General features: G+C 36.4%; 1 protein-coding gene across 1 annotated transcript in view; it reads left to right on the forward strand.

The window, feature by feature from the left end:
• The window catches only part of LOC145507793 (uncharacterized), a 97,108-nt gene extending 85,683 nt beyond the window's left edge, over nucleotides 1–11,425 (forward strand). Inside the window, exons 4-5 of the mRNA XM_081495207.1 lie at nucleotides 8,687–8,846; nucleotides 11,247–11,425. Of these exons, the coding sequence (XP_081351333.1) occupies nucleotides 8,687–8,846; nucleotides 11,247–11,250 (164 nt within the window). The 3' untranslated portion in view covers nucleotides 11,251–11,425. The remainder of the gene's footprint in view (nucleotides 1–8,686; nucleotides 8,847–11,246) is intronic.
• Nucleotides 11,426–12,042: the final 617 nt, after the last annotated feature.

Raw genomic sequence — 12,042 nt, forward strand, 5'->3', positions numbered from 1 at the left:
TAATTATTAGTTTTGTTAGTAATCTTTTACAAAAGGTACCTAGGTTTTCACTGCCCATCCCTAGTCTCTCAAAAAGAAGCAGTTTTGTAAAACAAGAGGGTGTGTTCTGCAATATCTACGCAATATTTATGGGAGAAATATTTGTGCATCCAGCAACATCAACAATCTAGGTCATAGCAGGAGAAGCATGAAGAATGCAAAATACTGGTCTTGAGAAAATTAGTGGTATTTCCCAGGTGACCTTAGGAATAAAGAACCCGCCTGCCAATGCAGGAGACATAATGAGACTGAGGCTGGATTCTTGGGTTGGGAAGAACCACTGGAGGAGGGCATGGCAACCCACTCCAGTATTCTTATCTGGAGAATCCCATGGACAGAGGAACCTGAGACACTTCAGGCTCAGGTTACCTTAGGAATAAAGAACCCACCTACCAGTGCAGGAGACTGAGGCTGGATTCATAATGAGACTGAGGCTGGATTCTTGGGTTGGGAAGTACCACTGGAGGAGGGCATGGCAACCCATTCCAGTATTCTTATCTGGAGAATCCCATGGACAGAGGAACCTGAGACACTTCAGGCTCTGCTCATCTGAAAATTAGTGCTTATTACCCCGACTTCCTAGGTAGGTAATTAGGTTTCTATGGAATAACATATGTTACACATCATGGTATACAGCACCTCTGGGGTACTTACTGAGGGTTAGTTCTTTTCTTTTCTAATAATCTGTTGATGCATATGTAGATAAAATAGATTACAGGGCTTTTGGAAGTGGGGTGGGACAGTTCATCTCATACTCAATGACAGCAAGACAATGTTCATGGCCATGGCAAGATAGGAATAGAGAAACACAGTGAAAAGGAAACATTAAAAATTTAAAAGTACAAAAATCTAGGACTATCAGATAAAGCAAAATAGTCTTATTTCTGATGACATCATCACAATATTATTGCAGTGGCTCCAAATCAAAAAAGCATTCAATTATGTTCAAAATATTATCCTTCTGAAGATGGGGAAATATGTAACCCACTTAAGGTTTTCAACAAAATAGTTACTATTTTTCGGTCTGGATGTATGAAACAGATGGCTAACCAGCTGAAACACCTCATCGTTATATTATGGTTTGAAGAGCTTTACATCTCTATAGTTCATCATCTCTTCTTTTCAAAAATGATATTGTGACTCAGAAGTTCACAACTAATAGTAATGATCCCAGAATTAAAATGAAACCATATAGAATAGAGAGTAGATAGCAATTATTACTGATTTCCTTCCCAAAATCATGCAGGGTAAAGGAAATTTGTTTTAAATTAATTAAATTGATAACAAGAGTGACTTTGATTAGGTACATAAAGGTAAAGACAACTTTTAGATTGGCAATTTCCTAGAACATGCAATGAAGACCATATATTATTTTCTCTTTATCTAAGGAAATAATTAAGAATAGTAAATTGCTATATTTTTAAGCCATTAATTTGATTTTTTTCTGTTTCTTACTACACTGGTTTCTACTTCTGATAACCCATTTAATATTGCCTATTTTTATTTTAAAATAAAAAAACTGAAGACTACTCTGTGTGTCAACTAAGGATTAAGTGCCAACCCCTTTGATGGCAGCAAGGTAATACACAGCAGTGATTAAGAGTTTGGGCATAAATAAGCCTTAACAGACATGCTTAGATTCAAGATTTCCTGCTTTGAACTTCAGCTGATTACTTAAAACTTTCTGTGGCTGATTTTCTCCTCTCTTTGTGAAGCAGAGTTAATGTTCCCTGTCTCCTGGTGCTGTTTTAAAGCTTGTATTGAATGTATTGCTGTTGTTTGTTGTTCACTCGCTCAGTTGTGTGTGACTCTTTGCGACCCCATGGACTGCAGCATGCCAGGCTTCCCTGTCCATCACCATCTCCTGGAGTTTGCTCAAACTCATGCCCATTGAGTCGATGATGCCATCCAACCATCTCGTCCTCTGTCGTCCCCTTCTTCTCCCGCCTTCTATCTTTTCCAGCATCAGGGTCTTTTCCAATGAGTCAGTTCTTCGCATCAGGTGGCCAAACTATTGGAGCTTCAGCTTCAGCATCAGTCCTTCCAATGAATATTCAGGACTGATCTCCTTTAGGATGGACTGGTTTGATCTCCTTGCAGTCCAAGGGACTCTCAAGAGTCTTCTCTAACACCAGAGTTCAAAAGCATCAATTCTTTGGTGCTCAACTTTCTTTATGGCCCAACTCTCACATTCAGACATAACTACTGGAAAAACCATAGCTTTGACTAGATGGACCTTTGTCGGCAAAGTAATGTTTCTGCTTTTTAAAATGCTGTCTAGGTTTGTCATAGCTTTTCTTTCAAGGAGCAAGCATCTTTTAATTTCATGGCTGCAGTCACTGTCTGCAGTGATTTTGGAGCCCAAGAAAATAAATATTGAATGTATGATTGTATACAGTTAACAAAGTGCCTGGCACAAAGTAGTAACTCAGTAAATGATTGTTACATAAATCATAAATTATTACACACTCACACACATGTATGTGTATGTTTATTAAACCTCACACTATGACGGGCTAACAATGAATGAATCTATGTTTATTATATTTCATTTTTTCCTCTTTTTCTCTTTATGTAATTACACAAAATCTCTAACAGAAAATGAACACAGGATAAGCAAAACATCATTCCTTAGTAGAGTGTTATCAGCACTAATAATGATGAATTACACTGTGCATGTTAGAATATTTTTAAGTGTTGCTGCTGCTCAGTCGCTTCAGTCATGTCTGACTCTTTGCAACCCCATAGGCAATTTTATATCATGAAAAATACTTTTGAGATTTGTATCTTTAACTTGATGTGAAAAATAAATTCAGTATCATGTCATATGAGATGATGGAGAACACTTTAAAATTTATACTTAAAAAACTATTTTCTGCTTCATATTTCTAATTTTCTGCAACACATATTATCATATATGGCAAAATATACTTTATAATATGAATTTTGTTTAATGCTATACACTCAAGACTCATTAGTATATTTTGATCTGGTTTTTCACATTTCAACTGGTCTACCCATTATAAAAGTTTATAAAATGGAACAAATAGCCAGTTTTCCTATTGGATTTTTTATTTCAATACATATTACTAGGTTATTCTGGCGACACTATTGTCATACTTTTGAAATCTAACTATGGCTTTTCACTTAATTCTTATTGGTAATTTAGCATTCATTTTTATATCTCACAAAGCATAATATCTATTTAATAATTAACTTCGTATTTACAAATGGAGAAAAAATGTGTTTGTCTCTTTAAATTTCCTAGGACTCTTGGTAACATGAACTAAACTCTTGGTATCTCTTGAAGCACAATTTTTAGAGTTTTCCTAAATAAGAAATCTAGTGACTATTATCTGGGATTACAATTATGTAATTTCCACTGCCATCACTGCAATGGAATACCTTTTATAATTAAAAGGCATGTAGTCATGCTTGGGCAAAATGGAATAAGAAATTAAATTGTCCCCTAGTCGAGGTATAATAGAGCTTGTTTGATTGGTCTTGGGGAGGGAAAAATGTTTTGACTGTGCATGGGGAAAGAGGAAAGACTCAATAAATAATTTGTTTTCATCACTCATTTTAATGCCAGAACTGAATTTCAAATAATAAGTCAAGTGCAATTTCATGAAGGTACATCAAATGACATTTTATCCTTTTTTAGATCTAGAGAAATGGAGTTAAGGATGAGGAATGGCAGACTTTAGCAAACAGATTAAAAATAGCACATTACCTAAACGTTGAGTAACTCAAATTTAAAAAGCACACAGGCCTTCACATGTAAAACCAGTGTTTTTGGCTATTGAGAAGAAAGGTTGTGACCTGGCTTCTAGCCTGTCTCCATTCTTGACCTCCTTTCTTTTAGTTCAAAGAGATTAAATCCATTTTCCTGGGCCAGCCGTGGATGAGAACACCATGGACACTTTGGCTTTGAGATAGAGAAAGAAGAGATGGAGAAAAGGGACTATGAGCTCATAGGTCTTTTCCATCCTGTAGCCTGGGCCGGTGCCATTCTATCCCACACAACCCAAACAACGCCAACCACCCCAGCTCCCTTGCTGAAGCATTTAACTCCCCACCAAACATTTAACTAAGTGGGCCTTTGCACATTATTTTCTTCATTTAATACCCCCCCCCCCCCATTTCTCTTTTGTAAACTCCTACTCATTAGTCAGGAAGTTTTGCCCACTCTGAAAACTTCCCCAGTTCATAAGCAGAGCTAATCAGTCTTTCTTATTAGCACTCATATCACTTTGTTTATTCCCACTCCTACCCCATTTGATCGAAATGTGTCTTTTTTAAACAACCTTTTCCTCTCAACCTTTATTGAGGGAAGAATCTGAGTCCTGCTCCACTTTTTTGCCCTGTCCCTTCCAGGTGGCTAGTAAACCAGAAAGACTTGTACACCCATACTGCAGGTAGATAAATAAATGGTGATGCAGGTATGGACACAGATGGAGATAAAGATATAAAGACAAATACACGGATAGAAATAGTGATAGAAATCTAGTGATGATGCTTCAAGTATCTAAAAGAAAAAACTCAGAAACAGGATAGCACTAGACCTTTTATTTACTCTGAGATCTGAAATTGAGATAAGAGGGATAAAAGAGTGGTAACTAAACTTGCAATTAGACTGCATAAACACTGTTTACATTGGTAAGGGTTGGGGGTAGGAAGCTGCAATGTTTTCATGAACTTATGGTTAATGTCTTTGATTAAATTAGCAAGAAAGTGAAAGTGCAAGTGACTCAGTCATGTCCAACTCTTTGCTACCCCATGGACTATACAGTCCATGCAATTCTCCTGACCAGAATACTGGAGTGGGTAGCCATTCCCTTCTGCAGGGGATCTTCCCAACCCAGGGATTGAACCCAGGTCTCCCCACATTGCAGGCAGATTGTTTACCAGCTGAACCACCAGGGAAGCCCAAGAATACTGGAGTGGGTAGGCTATTTCTTCTCCAGGGGATCTTCCCAACCCAGGAATCAAACCAGGGTCTCCTGCCTCACAGGCAGATTCTTTACCAACTGAATATTGTTTACCAATCAAGGAAATACTGATTAAATTAAGTTGTCTTTAAAATTGATTTTTGAGTCCTGAGTAGGAAATATAAAATGCACTTGAATAAAGGGTAAACAGAAGTGAGTTGTCTTAAAGAGGGGAAAAGCTCTTTTCAAATGAAGTGGCAGAGATATCTGCCACATCATTACTATATCAATTGTCATATTAAACTGGATGGATATGGAAACTTCATTACAGTAATGTCATCTATACTTTCCAGGAAGACTGTGGGCCTCAGAAACAGTTGAGCAATAAAAGAAAGTAATCTAAAGCCCCCTCTCCTTTTCCATGTAAATCCACCTGCTATAGATAACAACAAATGAATAAATGAAAATCTGGGGGTCCCTTCTTGTATAAAGGCCAAACACATAATGTGAAAAAAGGTCAAACACATTATGTAAAAGAAGATCAAACTCACTCAATAGCTGTTACGGTTGAGAATGCTTTTATGAATGAAAAATTAAGATGTTTTCAACACTCAACACCAACGCACCAAAGAACATAACCTAGATGAGCTAATCTGCAAAACTGGAGTAAAAATGAACTAATTCTGTTAACGGATTATAGGCAAACTATGGCAAAGGATCAATTATAACTGAGAGAAGGAGGGAAAAAGCTGTCCAGCTGCTAACAATAAAGAAGCAACAAATTTGCAAAATGCATCATCTATTTCAGCAACTAGTAGGATAGTGCAGGAATACTGGCTAGATTGACAATACAACTGTACTTACTGGGGTATGTCTTTCTTCCTTTTTTCCTTTCTTCTCTTGGGGGTCAATGGGTGTAGATAGAGGCATGGAGGATGGAAGATTTTTCTCATTTTCCATGCAGTTGACTTACAAGTGCTATCTCCATCATGATAAAGAGGCATTTGTAATGTTATTCAGGCTGGCAGTCAAATTGACAACACATTTTATATATTACCTAAAATGTTAAAGAAGAAAATTTCTTAATATTCATTCAATAACCTAATATTCATTTGTAAAAAGCATGAAGTTGGCCTCATCAGCTAAGAAATTGAATTTGCGAGCTGTTAAATGTCAGAGATGACCCCTGGGAGTTTTTGAGGTGGGATGATGTGGTGAAGAGCAGGCTTCAGGTCATGTTTTATACAAGAAGTTTAATTGTTCTGGCTAGGAAGGAGAAGTGACTCATTGAGTTGAAGTGGTCTCTATCTCCCAACACAGATTTCAAATGGGGGAGGATAGTGTAGCAATAATATCTTAAAAAGAATTGGACTAGTTCCACTTTAGTCTTTTAACTACTTCCATACAGATTCATTTGTTTTGGACACAAAAGTTGATAGCAGGCCAATGATAGCAAAAAACAGTGTCTTTGTCACCCCTTTTGAACTCATACAAACCTTTTCACTGTGTTTAAAGCAGGCTTTTTTTTTTTTTGCCAAAGAAAATTGCAAGCTATTCAGCCTTTTCTGAACTTTTACTGAAGAACCTTAAATGGTTTATATTTATAAAGAATTGTAAAGGCAACATGACACCAAGTTTGTGGTATGGTATTTCCTAGTCTTATTTTGATTATTCTTTCAGAAATTTTCATCCCACTCAGGTATGAGTATTTTTGATTTGATGTCAGAAGATCATTCATGGTAATTTCATCGCCATATGATTTAGATGCTGAGTTTCTCACATGACTTTGAAAGGCTATGACCAGCTGGGAATTTATAATCACAGCATTTACTAATTACTTGCCTTCTCTTCAATCACTCTTTTTTAAACCCTGATACTTATAAATCTGAAGTGTAAGATATCTCCTCATTGTTCATTGAATCTTATTTCTTTAAAGAAAGATATACTGCTCGAAGAATGTTACCATAACTTAACAGTAAACACAGTCTCTTCAGTCCTCACCCCTGACAGAGTAATTAGAGTATTAAAAAGATACAGGAAGACAGGTATTCTCAAGGAAGGGAAATAGCCATCTCTAGGAGAACCTGTGTCAACAAACAACCAAAACAAATCATAGCACAGGAACACACAAACAGAAACATCTGACTAAGACAACTGAGGTACACTCTGAAGGAAAAATGAAAGTCAACTAGGGAAACAGAGATTAAATGTTATACCCAATACAGTGGAGACAGACATTCTGTGGTGGCAGCTAGCTTGTGGGTCAGTTAAGAGAGGTATCATAAAATATAAGATGTGAAAATTATACTAGGGTGAAATCCTAAAGGATCTCAATTTGTCAAGTTAAGTTTGAATTTGATTCCACCCATAATGGCAAAGTAATCAAAACATGATAGATATTTTTAGAATAGTCTGGAACTTTAGGAGGCCATTTTGATTGCCCAGATCTAAGAAAGAATGATAGAAATGGAAAGAAAGAAGTCAAAGTTTCCAGAAATCATGAAAGCAAAATTAATAGGGATTGGTAATGGATTAAAATTGGGAGTAATGTGGGAGTTGAAAAAGTCAAATGTCTGTTAATCTTTTGCAGTGGAAAAGTAAAATAATAGGTTCTATTTTGGTCAAGATGAACTTGAAGCTCCCGTGGTTCACTTATGTGGAACCCTGCCGAGGGAAGTTGAAATATCAAATTAGAAATTCTGGAGAGGTCAAGGCCAAAGGACTGGAATCTGGAGCTAATATTGTGAATGTAATCAAGGAAGTCTGGGAAAAGTGTGGGTTCAAAACCCAGAACAAGTAGAAAGTTTTTTTTGTTTTGTTTTTTAATATTGAAATATAATACACATAAAAAAAAACCTCTTAAAAAATAATAAAGCATTAACAGCATCTGAGAAGCTCCTGCATTTCCTCTTCCAACTACTGTAGTTACACTCTTCCCAGAGTTGCCATAATCTTCACAATTGGTTCATTACTCCAAATTCCAATTGTTTTTTTAACACCCAATTCTTAAATGTAAATGGATGGCCAAAGATTATTAAACATTTGAGAAAACGTTTAACCTGAAAAACTATATGTATATATGTTTATATACATATTATATTTTTTATGTTATTTAGGTTATTTTATATATACACAAATGCACATATGATGGCTTAGCAGGTCAAGAATCCACCTGCAGTGCAGGAGATACAGGAGACACAGGTTTACTCCCTGGATCTGGAAGATCCCCTGGAGAAGGATCTCCAGTATTCTTGCCTGAAAATCCCCCTGGATAGCAGAGCCTAACAGGCTACAGTCCAAAGGGTCACAACGAGTGCAACACAACTGAGTGACTAAGTACATACACACACACGCACACGCATACAAGCATATAGTTTTTGTGCAACTGTGACGCAAGAACAGGTTGCAATAAAAAGGAACATTTGGAGAATTAAAAAGGAGCCCTTGGAAAATAAAAATATATTAGGATAAATAAAAATTGTAAAAAAAAATGCTATAAATTAAACTAAAAGAACTCTAAGAAGGGAAAACAACAGATAAAAAATATGAAAGACAGAAGAAAATGAGCTCAGTTTAGAAAGCCAGGGTATGACTCACTCAAATTTAAAAAATATTCAAAAAATAAGCAAGAATAAGTCAAGAAATCTTTCTAAAACTGAAGAACATGACTAGATTTGTTTATTTATGTGTATATGTATTTTGGCCATATCTTGCAGCAGGCAGGATCTTAGTTCCCAGACCAAGGATCGAACCCATGCTGCCTGCAAAGCAAACGTGGATTCTCAACCACTGGACAGCCAGAGAAGTCCCTGAAGTTCTAGATTTTGAAAATCTGATCAAATGCTCAAAAGACCAAAGAAAAGAATTCACAGTAAGGTACATACCATTGCAAAATTTATCAACACTGTATACAAAGAAACTTTAATGTGTCTAGAGAAAAATTTTTTAAAGTCTTCATTAAGAATTTTAGGATCAGGATGGGTTTAGTCTTCTCAAAAACAACAAACATTAGAAACCATGGAGAAACACCTTTCAAAACCTGAGGGAAAATGTTTTCCAGCTTGAAATTCCCTACTCCACTAAACCATCATGTCAAGTAGGATGTGAGAAAGAAGTTTTCAGTATGATGGTTTTAAAAAAGTCCCTCCAGCACACAAAGTAGTTACAAGAAACTGCTAGAGGATATGCTCCATCAATAATAATAATAAGCAATAACCAATCTTGTGCAGGTCAATTTTTCCATACAGTTTTCTCAATGCTTTATATATATTTCATTTATTTATGAATAATGAATTATATATATTCATATATTTCATTCATTTATAACATGTCTATTATGATAGAAAATATTATTATCCCCATTTTATAGAGGAGGGTATTTGAGACTGGAGAAACTGAGAAATATCGCCAAGATCAAACACCTATCAAGTGAAAATAGTTGGACTCAAGTCCAAGAAATCTACTTCTGCAGTGAGAGACTAAGTAGCAGGAAGAATCAGAAAGCTGGAATTCAGTACAGCAGAAAGATGAGGAGAATTCCCATTTACAGAATTAACAGGGTAATGGCTGTATAGCCATGTGGATCAAAGAGACCCTGAATGGATGATCAAACTCAGAGGAAAGGCAACGCTACCTAGCAACAAGCATTAGTAATGATTGGCAAGGAACACCAAGAAGGGACTCATAGGGTTTATCATATCACTATCTGGGAGTCCCAGATTTTTGAGACTCAAATTCCTATACTCCTTTTCCATTTTGGTTTTAGAGTAACAAGGATCCTGCGAACACAGGCAAGCTGCCAAGTTTTAGGGTCTCTCAGTTTATAAACCTTGTTTATCACAAAGTCATATTTTGATTACATGATTACATTAATTTTCATTCCTCCATGCAGCTGTAGCCCATTAATCAATGAATTGCAGGTTTATTTACAGTAAGAATGCTAGGTGTATCCTGTGAAAGCATTCCTAGATTGATAATCTGGTGGTTCTTGAAGAACACTCATATATCTTTTAGCTACATTTATATTTCAGGCATTATTTCAAGGTCTTTCTACAAAGGTCAGGCTTGCCTCAGGTGGCCCTGAGGGGGGAAATAAAAGTTATAGACTGGCTGTTAACACTTTCCTTCCCAGTCAGCCTAGAAAACAAACCAGAAGATTTAAATTTCTGGCAGGAAGTTTGGTATTAAATTAGTGAGTAGAACATAGCAGAGTAAGCAAGCCAAAAAAGAGAGTCAGTTATTAATTCCAAAAATAAAGATACTTTGCCAAGTGTATATAATTAGAATAAATCTCTTGAATCAGCTGTAAATAATATTTAGGTGCTCAATGTAAACACAAGTATTTATAGAATAAAATTTGTCATTGTTTTGTAAATTGTCAATAAAATTTGTAATTGTTAGGAAGATTAGTGAGGGAATATGAGTGTGCATGGGGTAAGAGAGTAATGTCTCATTTTTCACCATGGATATCCAACAGATGATAGCAAAAAGTTTAAATTAAATGGCCATATAAACAAATATTGTATACTTTGCAAAGTGAAGTGAAAGTCACTCCGTTGTGTCTGACTCTTTTGCTACCTCATGGGCTATACAGTCCATGGAATTCTCCAGGCCCGAATACTGGAGTGGGTAGCCTTTCCCTTCTGCAGGGGATCTTCCCAACCCAGCGATCAAACCCAGGTCTCCCACATTGCAGGTGGATTCTTTACCAGCTGAGCCACAAGGGAAGTCCAGGAATACTGGAGTGGGTAGCCTATCCCTTCTCCAGGGGATCTTCCCCTACCCCCCCAGGAATCAAACCAGGGGCTCCTGCATTGCAGGTGGATTCTTTACCAACTGAGCTATCAGGGAAGCCCCTCAGGGAAGCCCTTCAGGGAAACCCGTCAGGGAAGCCCCTTGAAATAGTGGAGTGGGTAGCTCTTCCCTTCTCCAGGGGATCTTCCCAACCCAGGGATGGAACCCAGGTCTCCTGCATTGCAGGCAGATTCTTTACCAGTTGAGCCACCAGGGAAGCCCTACTTTGCAAATACTTTGGAAAGATAAAGAAAAATGCCAAAAGAAACATCTAAACTTAATATAAGTGATTGCTTCTGATGAGCAGTAAATTTCCAGAAACCGGAGGGATAGAGAAAAACACTGTTTTACATTATGAGACTTATAAAACTATTTTTCTTTTCTTAACCTATATATAAATATAATTTTGATAAAATACTACAAATTTTTGATTTTTTAAGAGTTAATGCCATGTATTTTCATTTCATAAAATAACAAAAAAAGCTGAAGAAGAAAGAATTGAAGAAAGAACATTAATCAACATGAAAGAGGGAGAAGAAATTCTTTAAAAATCTGAAACTTGAACCAAGGAATGGTTCAAGGAATGGAATCTAAATCAGCAGAGGTTGAGAAGTGAATAGGAGATGCGAACATTTGGGAATAAAGAGCCGGGCACCTAGGTATTCAATTACTGTTTATTTTTATAAGAAAATAAGACACATAGGAGGAGAGAATGTCTCGGTGGCAGAATGTAAGATTTAAGAGAAATTTTTTAATGATCTGGCAGATTATATTGTTTGTGAAAAAAAATTAAAAATACACAAAAAGGAAATTGGGTATCTATCAAGGTAACAAACTAGTGGTTTCACAGCATCCAGATAAAACCTATCCCCTTTCATTCATTCAGCAATGTGATACCATTGCTGTGTGTGAAGAGGAGACTGAAGGTGACTGTAAAATACAGATAAGAATAAAAAGCCATCTTTGATGTTTACTTGCTCACAAAATATACTTATAGCTTGCTTGAGGGAGAAAGCAAAGTGTAAATTCTCCATCTTTGCATTTAGGAGGCAATTACTAGACTGGAATATTGGATCATAAGTACTTGGGAATACTGCATTATCAGGCCACTACCTTCCTGGCCTTTATTTCAGTGCTAGAAATGATGGATAGCCAGCATCAAAGATCAGAAATGGATGCAGAATAGACTTAAACTTTCCTTTTTCTGTCTCTCCTTCACTTCTTTCAATCCAGATTCCACATATATGTGTTAATATACTACATTTGATTTTCCCCTTCT

Source organism: Giraffa tippelskirchi, chromosome 5 (genome assembly GCF_054371585.1).
Source record: "Giraffa tippelskirchi isolate mGirTip1 chromosome 5, T2T-mGirTip1v1.2.pri, whole genome shotgun sequence".
Taxonomy (NCBI): domain Eukaryota; kingdom Metazoa; phylum Chordata; class Mammalia; order Artiodactyla; family Giraffidae; genus Giraffa; species Giraffa tippelskirchi.